Raw genomic sequence first — 18,047 nt, 5'->3', positions numbered from 1 at the left:
TCCTCAGGAGAGCACCTCCAAATTGCAAGCATAAACACTGCACAATAATGAACTGACCTTTCTGTTTGCCCAGAGACGTTGCTTCTGCACCTCTTTCTGTGGTCTTTGACTGCTGGCTCTTGTCTTCCTTGTGCACCTAGTCCCTCCTTTTCTCTCAGCAGGACAAGCCAAACCATGTTGTCCTGGATTCAACTGACACCACCCTGGGTGCATGTCACCAAACCCTCTTACCTCTGACAAAGCATTATGGAATAGGTGTCTGGGTTTTTTGAGAATAGCTGTTTGGTGGTTTTTTGAGAACATATAAATAGAAGCAGAGCTGGACTCCATAGTATGTGTGGAGCATTGTGAAGTCATTACAGAAATAGTAGTCTGAAAGCTGAAAATACACCTTTCAAGATACACTGGTTGCATCAATTTTATCTCAAAGCATAGAGTTTGTTACTTGGACAAAACCTGAAGTCAGCAGGAAATTTATTTTTTCCAGTTGTGTCCTTTTATTCTTTCAACAGCAGAATTAACACTGCTACAATGTTGCCTGGTGATGGGTAAAAAAAAGAGTTTAGGTACAGGCCATGAAAAAACACTGGAGTTGGCTGCAGGAATTACGATACAGTAAATTCAGTGTCTCACAATCTTCTGATTCCGTGATGTGAAAGAACAGAAGAAGCCGAATTTGATTTGACTTGATTTCTCAGGCTTCTTTACTTTTTGTCTTGCTTTTTTATGTTGGATAGATTAACCCTTGTCAGTTTGCTGAAGGGAAACTCTTGCTGTGTGTGGTGTGTGGAGCATGGCCTGCAACATGGCACGTGTTCGGGAGTGAAGCTGTTGGGAAATGGCACTTCCAGCATAGACGCTCACAGCAGGAATACTGCTTTTGACGTATCTCCAGACTTGCTGATGAACAGAAGTTAGTAAAGCTGCTTTTCTCAGTAGTCTGTTGGTCTTTTGGAAAAGGATATGCTGACCTGTCCAAGAGACAGATGTGCACCTGCTCTCCTATATGTGGGCACCTTTCATACTAACTTAGTGTGCTGCTGTTTCAACTTTAGTTTTGCACTTGCTACACTGTTGCTCATTGTTCTAGCAATTAAATAGGGTGGCCGTTAGAGTTCATTTCCAGCTATCCAGAGAAATGCAGTACCTACTCAGACTAGTTAAGATTTATCTTTTTTTAACCAGTCAAGTGAATTTCTATTTTGCTTAAGCAGATACCGAAATCCTCTGTGTGTCATTCGTATTGTTAATGAATTTCAGGGCTTTACACTACATCGCATTACTGAAAATAGATCTGAAATATTTAAAAGTACAACATACATATATTTTTAGCAGTGAAAAGTAATTTTCTGACATAATAGCCAAAATAAAGTGCCATGAAGCCATTAGTAGTAAATTGAATTTTTTGGTCTGTAATGTAGTATAAATACTGACAAGCTGAAAAAAAGCAAAGCCAGACAACAAACGCATACTCATTAGTCATTCAGTTTAGCAGCACAGAGGCAGCGGTCGGCCAGGGTGTGCATTTTTATGTCTGCTTCAATTGCACACTTCATTTATTTGGACATGGCATAGGTGGCTTTCTCTGTCACAGGGCATCACTGCACGATTAGCAAGTTGCGCCCCAGGGCAGCTGGGACGCTTTGCTGGGGCAGATGTTCTTTTCAGCTTATTCAGTGGCCGTTGTGGGGTTGTTTACTGTTGTCATAGCTACCCTACATTTCCATAGCAGCAGAGCTGCTGTGCGTGGAACAAGTGAATATAGTTATAAAAGGATCATATTTTGTTGTCTCTATAACTTACCATCTGTCAACTAACTGTTAGTGATGGATTCAGAACCCCATTTAAGAGCAGCCAACCGATTATTTTTGCTTATATTAAAGTAACAATGGATGAGGATGGAAATAAGTTGATACTGCAGTGAAATGCTCGTTCCTTTTTTTTTTCTCTCCTAATTCTAGCAGTGTGGCTTCCAACACTTTCTCAGACATCACTGAAATGCTTACCAACATATCAAAATTGACTAAGCAGTATCTTCTGCATTTGGCTATGTGTAGGTGTCCCATACACTTTTCCACTCACCTGTCAGCTTATCCTCGATGTACTGCTTCCAAATTGTGATGTTGCACCTGCTTTCACAGATCTCTCCACAGAATTAAGCAGCAAGTTCATGAGGCTAACAGTGAAGCTATCATGCACACACAGCCCTGGTTTAGTGACATTCATCACTGTGCTTTACTTAATAGTAGTAACGGGATCATATGCAGGTTTGGGGGTAAATTCATGTGTGGTCAACGAGGCCTCCAAATAATGAACCTTTTCACTGAAGAGATTTGATTGAACCTATAGTTTAGCAGTTGGGGCAAGAAGATTAGCCCAGTTGTAAATAATGTATTTATTGGTTGATTTTTCCAGATCCTGACATTGATGCTGCCACTGCCATGATGCTTTTGAATACTCCCCCTGAGATACAAGCAGGTTGTGAGTAGATATTTCTATAGCCTATAGCAACATAGACATGTAAAGTTACTATTCTCTTTTGTAAGTATATAGCATACCAGATACAAAGAAGAATTTAATGAAGAAATTTAACTTCCCTTGTAGATCCTTACACTTCCTTGACCCTTACATGAGTATAATTTTGTGGTTCCTGTTACATTCTTTGTTACATGAATAATAATAATCCGTGATCTCCAATGTAAAAGAGGGTTTATTGTTATTCATGGCATACACATCATTAACTAACATACTCTTATCCATACTGATAGAAAGACCTGGGGCAACAGCCAGGAGAAAGGCAGGGAGAGAAAGAGAGCAAGAGAATGAAGTGTACATGGCATATGGTTTTGTTTTCATTTTGTTTTGATTTGACTCCCATCATGTGAGTTACCACAGCCATCTGGATACCTTCCATTCACTTGGGCACTGTTTCAACTCCTTCCCTGCACACATCCTGCCTGTTCCTCTTTTTTGCTCTGTCTGATGCAAAGCAGTAGGCAGGCTCCAGGGAGCAAGGAAAGGTCTCATTTCCTGCCAATACTGTCCTCCTTATTCTGTGACCAGACCTGAGGTTTTGATGTTCTGTATTAACAGCACTGACGGGTCCTTGGCCCCCACTCTACCGGGGTGTGCAGATAATGCAGGAATCATCCTGCCCTACAGAGCTTGCAATGAAGGTATTAGAGGAATTCATTGGGAAATACAGCTGCACAAAAGCAGGGAGTACAAGAAAACAAACATATCACTGGTCAGCAGGCACAGTAGTAATGTCAAGTGACAGGCAGCTCTAAAAAGTAAAAGCAGAAGTTGAAGTAGAAGCCATTATCAAGGCTGTCTAGCATCCCTTCTATTGTTCTAGCTCGGGCAACCAAATCTAAATTCCAGGGGAAGCCCTGATTCGCACTTCGTTACTCTGCCTGGGGAAGAGAGTCAGTTGCCATCAAAGCATTTCCTGTGCAGCTGAGGAAAGCTATTGTCAGCCTGCTTTGTGACCCTGCCAGAGAAATGCCTCTTGAGAAGCTCCTCTTGGGGGAGAGCGGGATGTACCAAGAAACTGGTAAGAGAGAAGAGTGGTCCTTGCCCTCCTCTCCTAAACAGTCTTCAAGGACTGTGCACCAGGCTTGCAATCCCTGCTGTGTATAAGTAACAAAAAAAAAAAAGGCAAGCTTTTATGACAAGAGGAGGTTATCATTGCTTATAGTGGGAAGACTGAAAGGAGAGACCTGCAAAGGATCAAAAATTGAAATGTCAGATTGGTGGGGCAGAGAATTGGGGGAGGGGGGGCAGGGAATGGTGAGAAAGAGAGTGTAGGGGTAAAAGGGTATAAGACGGGGGGAAGGAGACATAAATCAGTATGTGCACAGAAAAGGATGGAGAAAACAACGAATAATCTGAGCTCCTGTAGGAACTGGAGAGCAGAACACTGCAGTCAAAGGGAGGAAATCCATAATAAGCTGCATGTACTAAAGCATGCAGCAGATTTTTGTCACATGTACACGTTTGCTGGCATTCCAGGTGTTAGTGTGGAAATTTTTTGGAGACTTGATCATTGTCATTTCATAGAGATCACATTGTGCAGGTTGGCAAATGGCTTATTGCTATTTAAAATTGCAGAGAGCATTCTACAGAACGAAATTCTGGGCTTCTATGAGTTTGCCATATGTCTCCCCCTGTGTCACCTTCACAGTGGGCTGTTGTGTCAGGATGTCAAAAGTGAAAGAGAGATGAGAACAGAAAGGTGGCTCTTCATTCACATTGCTTCCTCCTTGATGTCTGCAAATATCAAGGCCTTCCTCTGTGTCTTTAAGCTGAAATGCAGAGTCTGCTCAGAAATTGATGTATCCTTCCAGATACTGGGTAGAATTGGCTACTGCCAAGAAGAAAGTGCAGAAGCTTTTATTGTAACCTCAGAATTGCTTTAACTTACAAAGGAGAAATATTGTTGTGTGCATGTGTATGGATACCTGAGGAATTAAATCAACCTATCCTGTGAACTTCAGTTGAGTCTCATTTACTCACCATAATAAGAAAATTAAAAGCAGCTTAAAGAAAATTAACTACTGCACATTAAGAAACAATTGCGTGAAAAATCACATTTAAAATCCGTTTTCAAGTAAAAGGCTATAAAAATTTCATCACGATGCTCAGCATCATCTAGAAGCTCACAGATTATTCTCTGCTCTATCAGTGACTATGGTGGTCTGTAAATCAAGCTGTGAATGATCAGGGTAGTAAGCATGGTGCTGCTGTTTGATGGCTTGAAGATTTACAGTTCTGTTTGTCATATCAGACTGGTGTCAAGTGTGCACAAGCCATGGGGGCTGCAGAATGCCCTGTCTTCTGAAGATAAACTTGTGAGGAAGTGATCTGCAGAGAGAGAGAGACATAGTTTGACCAGAGGTGTTCATACCTGACTGTGAGCACCCTTTCAGTCTGAATGTCTGACTTAGTGTGCCAATTACTTCCACAACAAAGATGGTCAGATGAAGGCAGAAGTTGAGTCATTTCACAGTATAACACCTTGACAAATCAACAAGTTTAAACTCCAGTCCATTAAGGCCTTTGCCTGTCCTACAAATGTTTAACCATTGTTGTGAAACGTAGATACCTCAAAAGCAGATGGTGACAGAGTCTGGATTCATGCTTGTGTGGATGGTTATGTGTGTTGGCTTTTGACTTTGAAGGCATCTTCTTGGATTAAAAGCTACCTTCTGAACAGGATAAAAATCCATGCTCATCTAGGCAATGTGGATGATAAAAGCTTTACAATGAAGTTAGCTACAGCCATCGTTCAAAGTCTTATTAAAACCTAGTCTTTCAATACAGTCTGTCAGAAAGTCTCTCGGCGGCATTAGAAAATCCAGAGTAAACTACTCCTGACTTGTAACAGATTGATCAGTTAGCTTTACAGTTTAAAATGGCCATTTAAAATACCATACCCAATGTGAAGCTGATAACAGCCACACATTAATTTTAAAATCAGCTCTTGCTTTAGTATGAAATCTTGAAGTGATATCTGGTCTGGCATAAATGTTTCTTACCATTTACCCCATTCACACTATGCTTTAGTTTCCATGCACAGAAAAAGATGGCAGAATAAAAGACCAAGCCACCATTAATGTGATTGGCTTGTGTCTGGACAGGTTTTCCTTTATAGATTCATTAAATTGATTGCTGACATTGTCATTAAAGGTTAGGAATAATACAGTTATAGTTGATGTGTTGACATCAGAAATCTGCAGTGTTTTCACAGCCCAGGTGTTTCAAGGTAGAAGTTCAAAGTAGCCAGCTTTATGCAAGACTGCTGAAATAGACAATCCACCCGGCACCAAAACTAAAGCATGAAAGATACTGTTGGTAGCCTAAGGAAACCCATGCTATGGAACACAGTTTTAACATTTTTTAGGCCTTATTTTAGGTGAATCTGTGTATTTCATTAAGTTTTGTATGGTTTGATTATGTCTAGAAAGAAACAGCAACTGAAATGTCTGCTTTCTTCAGCAGTAGCTATCACAAGTGCTTTGGATGTTATTAGTACCCAGTACATGAATATTAATTTAAAACTATATGACTTGCACTGAAAACTATATTTCAGCCTGCAGGGAGCTGGGTTTGGGCTGGGCCATCTTGGGCAAGTTGTGTCAGTTTTCTGGGCCTGTATTCCCTGATGAAAATCTGATTGATGGAGGGGACAGAGGAAAAGGACATGGTGAACAAATGATAAAGTTCAATTTAGAAGTCACTGCTACTAGCTCCTTCGTTCATTTTGTACGTCTTTTTAAGATTTTCAATACTTCTGTTCTTCCCGGTGTTGCCAGCTCTCACTCCACTGCAGCATTCCAGACTCTTAAGAATGCAGTGTCCTGGGCATGTCATTCAGTTTTACCAAACCATTGTGGTTTTGCCTTTGATGGAGTGGAGATTAGTTTTGGTGGGTTTGCAATGTGTTTGGACTTCCTGAGACTCAAGTCACTGTAAGCATTTTAAGTAGCAATACCTTCTTAATAGTAAGATCATTCTGAATGTGGAACCATTGGCTATTCAGGAAAGACCAGAAGGGAGTGTGTATAGTGTACTGTTAGTGAAACAGTGCTGTGGTCAAACTCATTATACTTGCAATCTCAATTTAATTCAAGAAGCTCCAAACTCAGTGATATCATACATGGCTTCAAATTCATGAGTAGTCCTTTGCCTGTTGCACAGAAATAGAAGCACATTGCACAAGCTGAAGTTTAATACAACAAACAACTGCGAACAGTGATTCCAGAAATGGTTTGGGTAGAAACCAGGAAACTGAATCCTCTCAGTTCTGAACATTCATCTTTGGTTTTTGATACCGCTCACCACAATTCACCCAGGTTAGCTGGAAAGTGGTGGCTTTCTGGAAGGTGGTTCTTTACAGAACACTGAAGTTCTGTGGTACAGATGTTTGGGAAAGTAGTGACATAGTTTTGCTGGGTACTTCTTAAAAATAAAATACTTTCCAAGACTGAGATTAGCATCTCCCTAGTTGGAAATCTTTATTAATCTTTGTCTCAAAGCGTATAAACTCCAGGATATATTTTACATTTGATGGGAGAAATAATTCCCTAAAGAGATAGCTACTAATACTCTGTCTCTATGCTTCTAAAATTGTACCCCAGTGAAATTGCTTTCTAAGCTAATGTAAGGGGATTGTATATGTGGAAGATTTATTTAGAGGAATCAGGAAAAAATATATAAAATTGCCTTAATAACAGACTTTAATACTCCAAACAGGATCAACTAGAACATGCTGTTTTCATGAATATTTTTAATTGTTTATGAAACCTGGTAGGCTGAACATGAGCCTGCAGTGTGCCCAGGCAGCCAAGAGGGCCAATGGTATCCTGGCCTGCATCAAGAACAGTGTGGCCAGCAGGAGCAGGGAGGTCATTCTGCCCCTGTACACTGCACTGGTTAGGCTGCACCTCGAGTCCTGTGTCCAGTTCTGGGCCCTTCAGTTTAGGAAGGATGTTGACTTGCTGGAATGAGTCCAGAGAATGGCAACGAAGTTGGTGAGGGGTTTGGAACACAAGCCCTATGAGGAAAGACTGAGGGAGCTGGGATTGCTTAGCCTGGAGGAGACTCAGGGGTGACCTATTTGTACAGCTTGTGGAAGAGTCACTTATTATTAGACAGCTTCCAGCCTAACTTTTTATATCAGAAAGTGATAAATCATTGACAGGAAAATTTTCATGAAGCTATTTTTGCTGGCAGTTCTGTATCAAGTGAAAATTTGAGAAAAAACATTTGCATAGGTTTGAAACTTTCCATAGCAGTTACTGGGACTGGGGGGGGGGTGGGGGGTGTGGCATCCTCAGCTTCTAATTTAGAGGGTTTTTTGTTTTGTTTTGTTTTTTAACTTCAGTGTTATTAAGTAATTATTAAGTATTAAGTTATTAAGTAATTATTAAGTAATTAAAGTGGGGAAATAGAATCTGAAAGAAAACTTTTTTTTTTAAATAGTTTCTAACAGTTGTGTCCAGGAAGATACTTGGTTGTGACTTGACTTGGTGATCATAAGATCTTTTGCAGCCAGGCAGTTCTATGATACTTCTTTATTCTTACTCTTCGTGTTTTCATTTAGCAGCATGGTTTAGTTTGTGATTGAGCGGTTCCAGCATTAGCAAAACAAGGAATTGCTACTCTGTTTTTCTGCTTGTACAAAAAATAACTCAGGATATTGAATTATTTTTATTAAATGTCCTTAGACATGGTATGAATGTCATAGGATTATCAGGATATATTTCCCTCCTCCCCACTCGGATTTTTGTTTAGAGTAAGCGGCTTGTTGGATGCATCCTTGATTTGTAGTTTTAGGACTACAGACTATGGAATATAAGAGCTGCAAAACTGTCCTTGAGGAGTAAAACAGAAGTTAGGTTCGTGGCATCAGATTTATGCCTCAGATAAGAGAGTTGAAGTGAATAAAGTTGCCTTGGTTGCATGGTTTAGTTGTTTAGGTGGGTTGGATGATAGGTTGGATGCAATGATCTTGAAGGTCTCTTCCAACCTGGTCTGGTCTGGTCTATTCTATTCTATTCTATTCTATTCTATTCTGCAAGTGACATTTGCTTTTTGGCAAATTCTAATGTCCCATTGATTATACTTCATTAGCAATTCTCTATGTTCCATTCTTGTAACCTGACAGAAAGTGTTCCGATAAACCCTGTCCTGGAAGAGAAATGGAAAGAAAAAAGCCAAAGCTGACAGATAATAGCAGAAACTCAGTTCTCATGTCTGTAATGGTTTCTTCTGTGCTACAAGAGATGGCTCAGAGAAGAGAGCCCTGAGAAATGCATCTGCCACTAGATGACAGAAGAGGCAGAGAACCATTCTGTCCCTTCAGAATATCTTCATGCTCTGACATTCAAGTTTTTAAAGTTCATTTTCAGTAAATACTGTTCAACCTTTCTCAGTTTAAATATTGGCTACCTTGAGCTAGACAGTTTAATGGAGTGTATGCTTGTTTCCCTCATGACATGAAGAACATGCTTGTTACCCCTTTCTTTTTCATTTTCTTGGTTCACAGCTGATCACTCGCAGTGCTTACAGTTGAACTTCCACATGCCAACATTTAACCAGCAAGTTCATTTCCTTATTTAGTGAGCTGTTAGGTGTCGGTGTGCCTGGTGACTCTGTTCATCAAGTATTTCCTCCTTTCCGGTTCAATTTTGTCAAATTGCTGTGTTGCATCTTAGACAATCAAATCTTTGGGAAGGGATCCAATCTAACATGCGTCTGATTTTTAGGAAGGTCTTGGATGATATCGTTAGCTCACCTGGAAGGGGGAAGTTCCCTTCACTCGCATGCACACTTAGATGTAAGGTATTATGGATGCACTCTGCTGAGGAATGTGATGAAAGAAGTATAGTTTGGGTTATTCTACTCAGCTAATGTATGTACAAGGCCATGCTCCTCCAGAGGCTTGAGTACAAGTACAGATCCTTTTACATGGTTTTCTCAGACATAAACACCTGCCTGGCACTTGCATAGAAAAGATCTAAATGATACTTCACAGTTCCACCCAGGAATTGGGAGCCATGTGACCTGCCTGCACTGTTGGCTAAAGAAGCATTAGAAAAAAGGAGGGATCTGGACTGTAAGGTGTTAGTCCACACTGGCACTGATTGATGATAGGGCTTAGAGTAAATTTCCTTACCTCCACAACTTCAGTTCAATCTAAAATATAAATGCCTCAAAGCATGGTTTTGAAACATAGTTAAAGCTTGTAGGGCATAAATACAACTTGGGAATAAAAGCGTCATGTATTTTCTAGTAAATAATCCACAGCCCTTCAAAAGTACCAACATGTGAAAGTAATCCCTTGGTTAATAAGCAAAGATCCTCGTATGCCTGCACAAAGGCAGAAGTGTATTTCCAGTTGGTGTACATAGACATTTGAAAAATAATTACTGTCATTTTGGTAGGGGAAGGATGAGTGTTGATGCTTTAATTGCTGTAAGTAGGGATGTATGAACAGTGTATCAGTCTTGGTACCTTAGCTAGGTGGATAACTAGAAATTAATACCATTTATCATTGAAGTATTTTAATCCCAGTTTTCATTTTAGGTTAGAATGCTACAGAAACTAATTTACCAGCCAGTTGTGGTGGGTTGTTTTGGTGTGGTTTTTCATTATGGTTCCAGATGTTTACTGCATCATCCAGTGTCCTTCAGTTGATCCCTTGCATACAACCTTTCTGTTTGACTGTCTGCATAACTTAATTGGTGATGTGTAGTGGTAGTACTGCATCATAATTCAGAGTTTAGGGAAACAATAAAAATCAGTAGCAGTAACAGTGCTGCTTCAAGGTGAAACAGTTACTGAATTCTGAGCGGTGGTTCAATGTACAGAGCTGCGGTGTACTTCACAGAAAAGTTAGAATCATAGTTAAAGCCTCCTCTGGCATGAAGAGTCCAGACGTAAATGAAGTGAATTTCATAGGCAGTAGATACCAAGTTGTATCCTTGGGGACATTTTAAGAGGACAGCTAACTTTTCTTCTTCTCTTTTTTTGTTTTGTATTTTTTAATGGTGGGGTGGGAAGGACAACAGCATGTTCCTGGATAGCATGCCATGGCTTGCAAAACTGCAAGGGTCAAGGGTGTGTTCCAGGGAGGATGCCAGGGTATAGAAGTCTAAGCAATGACACTTGGCAGCATATTTTACATATGTATAGGAAACTTGGAGAACGTAAAGAAGGAAAGACATGAGACATTCTTTTTAGAGAAGTTAATGAAGAAGTGAACAGGATATATTTTAAACAATAAGAGTTGTCAGGAGGTAGAAAGAGAGAATAGGACAGAAGAAGGCATAAGGTAAGCATCAGCTAAATGCCAACAAACTAGGATAATGGGGTAACCATAGTAGGAAGAGTCTGGGCATCAAGGAGCCTGTCACTCTCCTTCTGCAACAGAACTTTAAGTGTGCTTGCTTTGTAGTTTTACATATGTGTATATGTACACAACATCCATAGCTAACTGCCATAGTTCTCTGTGTATGCATACATGTTTAATTTCAATATAAAACTCTGTGGTTTTATCAGAGTAAGAGAAAATCCCCAGATCTGTCTTGGTCAAAACTAGTTCATTTCTTTTAACAGGACTTTGTTAATGTGGAGAAAGTGTACTTTGTATTGCAGTACAAAATCTGTCCCTCTTGAAAGCCTGTTGGAAAAACCATTCCCACTGGAAATTGTCTTTTTGTCAGTCTTTTGACACTTAGCAGGTGTATCTATTGCTTTGAATTCACCTTTTATCTGTTCATGTTAGGTTAGCCATATCTTTGAGCAGGTGGCTTTTCTTTCATGACACTGGAATTTGGGCAACTAAAGGTCATGCTGTTGAAACAAATATAAGACAACATTCAGATTTGATCAATTTCTTATAATCTAGTGCTGGAGGGAAAAGTGCACAGTGTAGTGATGTATAAATAGAAGGCAAAAGATTTTTTAATTATTTTGGTCATTGAAAGCTATCTCTTGTTATTATAAAGAGGGTCCTGTAATTTTAGCCATTTGAGCCTGTACTAAAATGCCTAAATATAAGTGACTTGTTCTTTAGAGGGTCCCGAAAGCAAAGGTGGGTATAATGCAGTGACAGGATTTGATTATAGGGGGTGATGTGCTATCACCACTAGGAAAAAGATTATTTTCTCAAAACTAACCTGTGTAGTCTGGAGTAAAGCAAGGTGTGCATCAGGATAGCAGGGAGGGATGTGTGAATCTGGCTTGGTGTTGATAGGAAGTTGAAATGTACCTTCAGCAGTTTAGAAATAATGTAGTTCTGAGCCTCTGTTTCTCTGCCTCAGAATACACTAACATTCCTGTGTGTGAGCATCTGGGCATATAAAGTGTATGTGGATTCTTAGACTGAATGCTTTTTCTAGTTTGCCTGTTATTTGTTTAAACATAAAACTCTATGGGCGTATGTAAAGCGATGTGGTTTATGGTTCTCTGAGGTATTTATTGTGTTTAACACATCCAGAGTAATGATGACCATTCCGGGTTTGGACATTACTCATCAGGGGAAGTTACAGTGTGAATGATGACATAAAGAAAAAGCCAGTGAATTATCCAGCTGTGGACAGGCTATTGGAGCTTACTGTTCCAAACTGAGGGGACAGAATAACTGTGCAAACAAGTGGCACGACACATAAGTTGCAAGTGCCTAGGATAAGAAATGTCTTCAGTAGTCCTGCATCCCACAGTGGAGGAGGAAAATGCTTAAGATCTGCTAAGGACAGACTCTTCCTTTGGTGGTGTCTTAATAGTGCTTCCTCTGCTACTCCTTCAGCTGGTTGCCCTAAGCTGAGCAGCACACAGGAATATGCCTGGACAGAAAAGAAGCATTTGGTTGTAGGTTAAAATCTTGCTGTCCAGAGCTGCAGGGTTTGATACACAGCCCAGCTAAAAGGCCTCAGTGAAATCTCTCATCTCTAGTGGCCGCTACCTGTAGTTCAGTGTCAGTGGCATCAGCACTCCGCATTGGGCAGGGGAGACTTGGTTGTGACTCAGCTGTGTGCTGTGTGAGTAGCATAACTGCTATCAGGCTGGGTGAGAGAGGTCATCACTGGCAAAAGAGCTGGGCTAATTAGTGGTATGGAGCCAATGCCTTTTTAGCCTCCTTCCCTTACTATTAAATCCATATTTGTAGTTAATGTTTTATTTTGCTGGAGACAGAGGTCAAGAAATTGCTGCTCAAGAAGTACACTGGATGATAAAAGGCTATACCTATGTTTTTACTATGCAGTGCTTGTATTCTGTTCACCTGTAAAGATTCAGCGTTTCTTACTGTAGATGACATTTTTATGTTAATGCTTGTAGCTGGTTTTGACTCTTAAGCACATGCATTCCCAGCAGAATGGTGATTACAAAAGTGATTTGCTTGTACAAAGAATGGTCTGTAGCAACCTAGGTCAGGCAGTGGCTTCCACAAGCCATGTTATCATTGGTTGCTGTTAACTTTTTGCCATGAAAATAGCATTGGAAATAGCATGGCATCCACAAGAGGCGAGGCTGCAATGTTCACGGTAAGCAGTGTACTACAAAAGCCTCTCTCAATTCACTGAACAGCTTCGGGCCCACATTTTGTTCCTTCATTTTTCTAACTTTTCAGAAAGGGAAAAATGTTCTCTTTGTTTCTTTATTTTTTTCCCCTTTTATTTTTTCTAGTTCCTGCGGGAGTGATACAAAATGGAGCTCGAGTTCTGAGCAGAGGAATACTTCCTGGAGCCAGGCCATTGCCAATCAACCCTATAGGAAGCATGGCTGTTGCCGTAAGGTAAGGGTGGCTCATAGTGGCACCATTATGAAATAGATCAGTAAAAGCGTATGTAAGCTCTGGTCAGCAGATACTTACTGCTTGCTAATACTTCTGCGGTTCTAAATTAAGTAAAATTCTGCCAGGTAAAGTTCTTGGGTTGTTGTTATTTGCAGAATAGTTGTGGCATGTCTGTCTGTTGCACACTGATGTGTAAAAAGCAGGTTGTAGTGAGAACCTACTTCAGCGACCTTTTTTCGAAGTGCAAATGCTTTCTCATGCTCCTCACTTTCCCAGAAAACCATTTCCTGTATTAAACAGCAGTGACAATAATGTTAAAACAAATTCTGAAAGATATCTAAACATAAAACTGTTAGTTTGTTATTAATTTAGGTCTTTCTGAGGCAGTTTCTTTCACTACAGGTTCCATTTCAAGGTTATACAAAAATATTCAAGGGTAAAATGTTGTTTGAAGATACTCAGCTTTTTCAGAAAGCAGGGCAGTAAGAGACATCTAGTGATGGCACTAAGAACTGTGGTTCAGTGGAAGAACAGTTTGCCTCTGGTGTAGCTCAATTTTCCATCAGTCCAGCAGTTTAATTTAGTTAAGTGCTCTGCCAGTGCTCTTATCTTTCTGAACTTCCAGTATCTGCAAAAGTCATTTCAGCCCAGGCAGTTGGGTATTCTGGGTGGGGTTTCATACTTGACACTGATCTGACTTTACTGGGCTCTTCCAATTGCACCCTCGTATCTCACTAAATGGCTGCAAGGTAGTGAAATAAAAGTATCTTGGCAGCTACTTACTCTGTTATTGTTTACTTGGGATTTTTTTCCCCCATTTGCTCTTGATTTTTTGTCCCTTTCAGAACCAGTGTCTAACCCTTTGAGTACAGTATTTCAAGAGAAAGTGAGAACCTATGACATTTGTGTACTCTGGATGCTTAAAATGCATGGAGGGGAAAGACACTAATTGCAGTAAAATCTGTAATTTTGGGGCAGCTGTTTCAGCTGGTTTTCATACTTGCTGCATTGAAGGGATGCAACCCTGAGGATCATCCTCTGAAAGTCTGCAGAGTTCCTCCACATATCTCTTTACTACATCTGGTCTTGCTATCACTGAAAGTCAGCTGTCTTCAGTAGCTTTGCCACTGGCTTTAGCCAGGAGTTATATTCTGCTCCAGTGGGAATTACAGAGCTGTGGGACTACTGGATCATTAATTATACATAATTTTAATGAGGTGTCCAAGCTACATGGAAGGACATAGTAGTCTGAATGTTCTTCCTTGAGTTTATCTGCATTTAATGCTCAGACCATTTTTCATAAGTTTCTTCATAATTTCTTCAAATTGCTATGCTGTAAGGCTGTATATAGTTAAATTTTACATATTTTCTCAGGATTACTTTTCATTATTTTTTCCAGCAGGAAAAATAGGGTCTTTACAAGCTACCTGCTATTATAGAACTGGGAAATAAGGGATTTTAGCCCTCCCTTGCTTGCATTCTTTTTGCTGTGTCTCAGAGAAAAGTATTTATAATTAGCTAATGCAGACATTTCTAATTCTTTTTGTTCTCTAATACTGCCTAAGGCAGGAAAGGAAATAGCTTGCTATGAATATATTCCTGGTCTGCATGATGTCTCCTCATATTTAAAAGTTCCTCCTTACAGTTATTGAAAAGGGGGCAGCAAGGGGGGGCAGAAGGAGCTTTGAAAGCTTTTGAGAAGTTAGGGGACTCTGCAATAGAACCAGTTCAGCAGGCAGTTTTGTCTTGTTTCTCTCAGTGAGAATAAGGTTCAGAATTTCTAATTAGTAAGGTCAGTCTGGATGCATGATCCCTCTTGGATCATCTGGTCCTCTCAAAACTGTATTATTACTGTAATACAGTAACTATATTGTTACCAGTTAGTGTAGAAATGACACCCTGTCTCTTGGTGCTTACTCCTTTCTCAGATACACAGGGCTAAGTAGGGCCTGTCATGTTGAACTTCCAATGCAGCCACCTTCTGTTGCTGTTAAGATTAGGAGTACTGCTCACAGAGCTATCATTCCTACATAGAGGGAGATATTCCAGTCAGGCTGGCAGGGCTGTTCAGGAGCAGGAAGTTTGCTTTCCCCTTCCAGCTTTTACCAGGAGAGAGGTCTGCTGGGCAGCTACTTGAGATGGTGCAGTCTCCTATTAAAAGTTATTTGCAGAAATTATGTGCCTCTGCCTATATATTGAGAAGGCAGGCAGCTTCTTTACAAGAGGTTTTTACTCAAATGTGTATTTTCTTGGGAAGAGTTCCTTCAGTGCTCAAAATGAAAGGCCTAAACCTACTTTTAAAATGTGGGTTCATCATTCACATAAGATGTAGTGGTTTTGTTGCAGTAGATGCTTGCATAATAAATAAAAACTCTTAACTGGCTTTCTTTAGTTATTATATAGAGGAAGGAGTTGCAGGTTCTTCTATAAGGTGCTGGTCTTCTTTTGGCATTTCTTTGGTATCTGAGCTGTTTATTTCATTTTATGTTAATTTTCTAAATATTTTAATGATCTTTGGTTTTGTTGCCCCCCAGACTGCACACAAATAACTTGCAGTGTGTTGTCCTGTTGTGCCATTATTGTCAAAACAGAGTAACAGAAAGCTTGGCCTGGGTTTATATATGCAGTTGTAATTTGGTGGAGTGTTTTGACTAATCTGTTACTGAGAAAGGAGGCCAAAACCATAAAACTGGGGTAAGATGCTGAAATCTGTGATTTCTGATGTGTTAGCTCCATCAGTTGTAAAGTTTATTGTGCTATTGTTCTTTAAGAGTGTGACTGAATGTATTGGCACATTTTGTTGCTGTACAATGTATTGCTGTGTTGCTGTTCCCATGTACTTACATGCAATTTTTATATATAAAGTGCAATTGAATTAAATAGTTTGGATTTTATAAAACCCTACTGAGAAGCATTTAACAAACACAACAAATCCATCACTTTCCATGAATAAAGAAAAGCAGTTGAGGAGAGCATCATTATGTTGTAGCGCATTTGGCTTAAATTGCACAAACAGGCCTTTCGTTCCAAGCTAATCTACAAATGGCAAAGCCATCCCACACTATTTTTATTTTGAAAATCATCCTCTGGTGTTAAATCTCCACAGCAGAGCATAATTGAATGTGTTTTGACAGTAGCTTTTTATTTACTTTATTCATACCACTTTTAGCTTGTTTACTATCTATATTTTCCCTGTTGTGGCTGACACGTTTAAGGCCCACCCGAAGACAGCAGGGGAAAATAACGCTTCGAAGCTGCACAGCGTGTAGTGTGTCTCTAACATGAGATCCATCGCATACATTTTTGGTAGACCATATCCCCATATAGTTCCCTGAGAGAATCTAAAAGCAAATGCAGTGATGGTCTGGATGTATATAAAATACTGACTTAACGAAGGTATTAAATGGAAGAAAGCAAAGCCAGTAGAGCCCTACGTACACAGCAAGGAGTTAGTTGTGCTTTGAAGGTGAGCCCTTGCTCTTACTATGTATATCTAAAGGTGAAAAACACCTGTTAAATGTTTATTTAGGAGGACTTAGTCCACATCAGTAGGCATGGTCTCTGTCAAAGTGGCCAATGCATCTGTTAACATTCAAGAAGCTTTATCATGTATAATCACCTTCCACATAGTATGGTGTCACAAATTACACTAACCTTTTGAAAGAGCATAGTCTTGGAAGCTGACATATTAGAGCTGTTTGAGATATGATTTCAGTACATTCAGCAGACATCTTCCACCTGGATGTTTGTAGTTACTTCGGATTATCTCTATTGCATGAGTGGTTTGTGTTAGTGTCCACATTCTGATGCAGTGCAGCAGACTTACTGAGCTTAAGCCTCATCTCCCTGAAGTGGGCAAATCCACTGAGGCGAGATTGATGAAATTTCAGTCCACAGAGGGTCCACCAGCTGTGTAGCCTTTTAAGCTGGTCCAGTTCAGTGAAAGATGTTTTGTAAAATATCCTTGGTAATTTTTATGTAATAGGCCTTCTTTTTTCTCTGCCCCAAATGTTCACTGCTGCAGAGGCCAGTGAACATGGTTCATATGGGCTCACAGGGAATCCAGGGATTATGAGGTCTTGAGTACATTTTCTACCATGTAGGCTAGGCTTCCTCATTTCCATGGCCAGATTAAGGTGCTGTTAGTCCTGGCCAGCAGGCCCTAATGGTCTGTTGTGTTACCTTTTCTGATGAGAAGGCCAGGTGAAAACCCCATCTTATAACACAAGCCAGGAAATGCATGAGAGATGGAGGTAAAAAAGAGGGAAGAAGAGTTTGCAGTTCATGAGAAGCCTTAAGAACTGAGTAAAACCTTTAGGATCTGGGAAGAGATAATGAGAGCCAGTCCTAGTAAAGATGCTTTGGCCAGATGTGCCTTTTTTTTATCAATGCATCAAAAATCTCAGGATGAAGGATAGCATAGACTTTTTTGCTTAACTGCCTATTTGGCTTCTATTTTCTCAGAAAGAATCTAAGCTATTATTTCAGGCTAGTTGAAAACCTTGGCAAAACTTCTTTGTGCCACTTATGCCTAGGTAGTAACTTAAATTACTTTTGGTAGTATTTGCTAAAAATACAAGGTTGTTATTTATTATTATTTTCACTATATAGGATAATTACTAGATTATTCCTCGGGCCCAGCTTTCATTAGGGTGACTTAATGTCTCATGCTGGCTTTATTTTTCCGTATTTCTTACTGCCTTGAAGTGGCTGTTCAAGCAGTGATTAAATCGATCATAAGTAA

At 39.9% G+C, this 18,047-nt stretch overlaps 1 protein-coding gene across 13 annotated transcripts in view; it reads left to right on the top strand.

The window, feature by feature from the left end:
- Positions 1-18,047, top strand: part of FOXN3 (forkhead box N3) — a 213,830-nt gene that overhangs the window by 183,880 nt on the left and 11,903 nt on the right. For 8 of the 13 annotated variants that reach the window (XM_068148747.1, XM_068148745.1, XM_068148744.1 and 5 more), the window contains 2 exons: positions 2,416-2,481; positions 13,195-13,303. In XM_068148747.1, the coding sequence (XP_068004848.1) occupies positions 2,416-2,481; positions 13,195-13,303 (175 nt within the window). The remainder of the gene's footprint in view (positions 1-2,415; positions 2,482-13,194; positions 13,304-18,047) is intronic. The other 5 variants (XM_068148757.1, XM_068148756.1, XM_068148754.1 and 2 more) reach the window with 2 other exon arrangements.

This window comes from Melanerpes formicivorus, unplaced genomic scaffold (genome assembly GCF_026170545.1).
Source record: "Melanerpes formicivorus ecotype bairdi unplaced genomic scaffold, bMelFor1.0.p_v2 SCAF_17, whole genome shotgun sequence".
Lineage (NCBI taxonomy): Eukaryota > Metazoa > Chordata > Aves > Piciformes > Picidae > Melanerpes > Melanerpes formicivorus.
The sequence above is the reverse complement of the archived record's forward strand: the minus strand, read 5'-3'. Positions and strand labels throughout refer to the sequence as shown.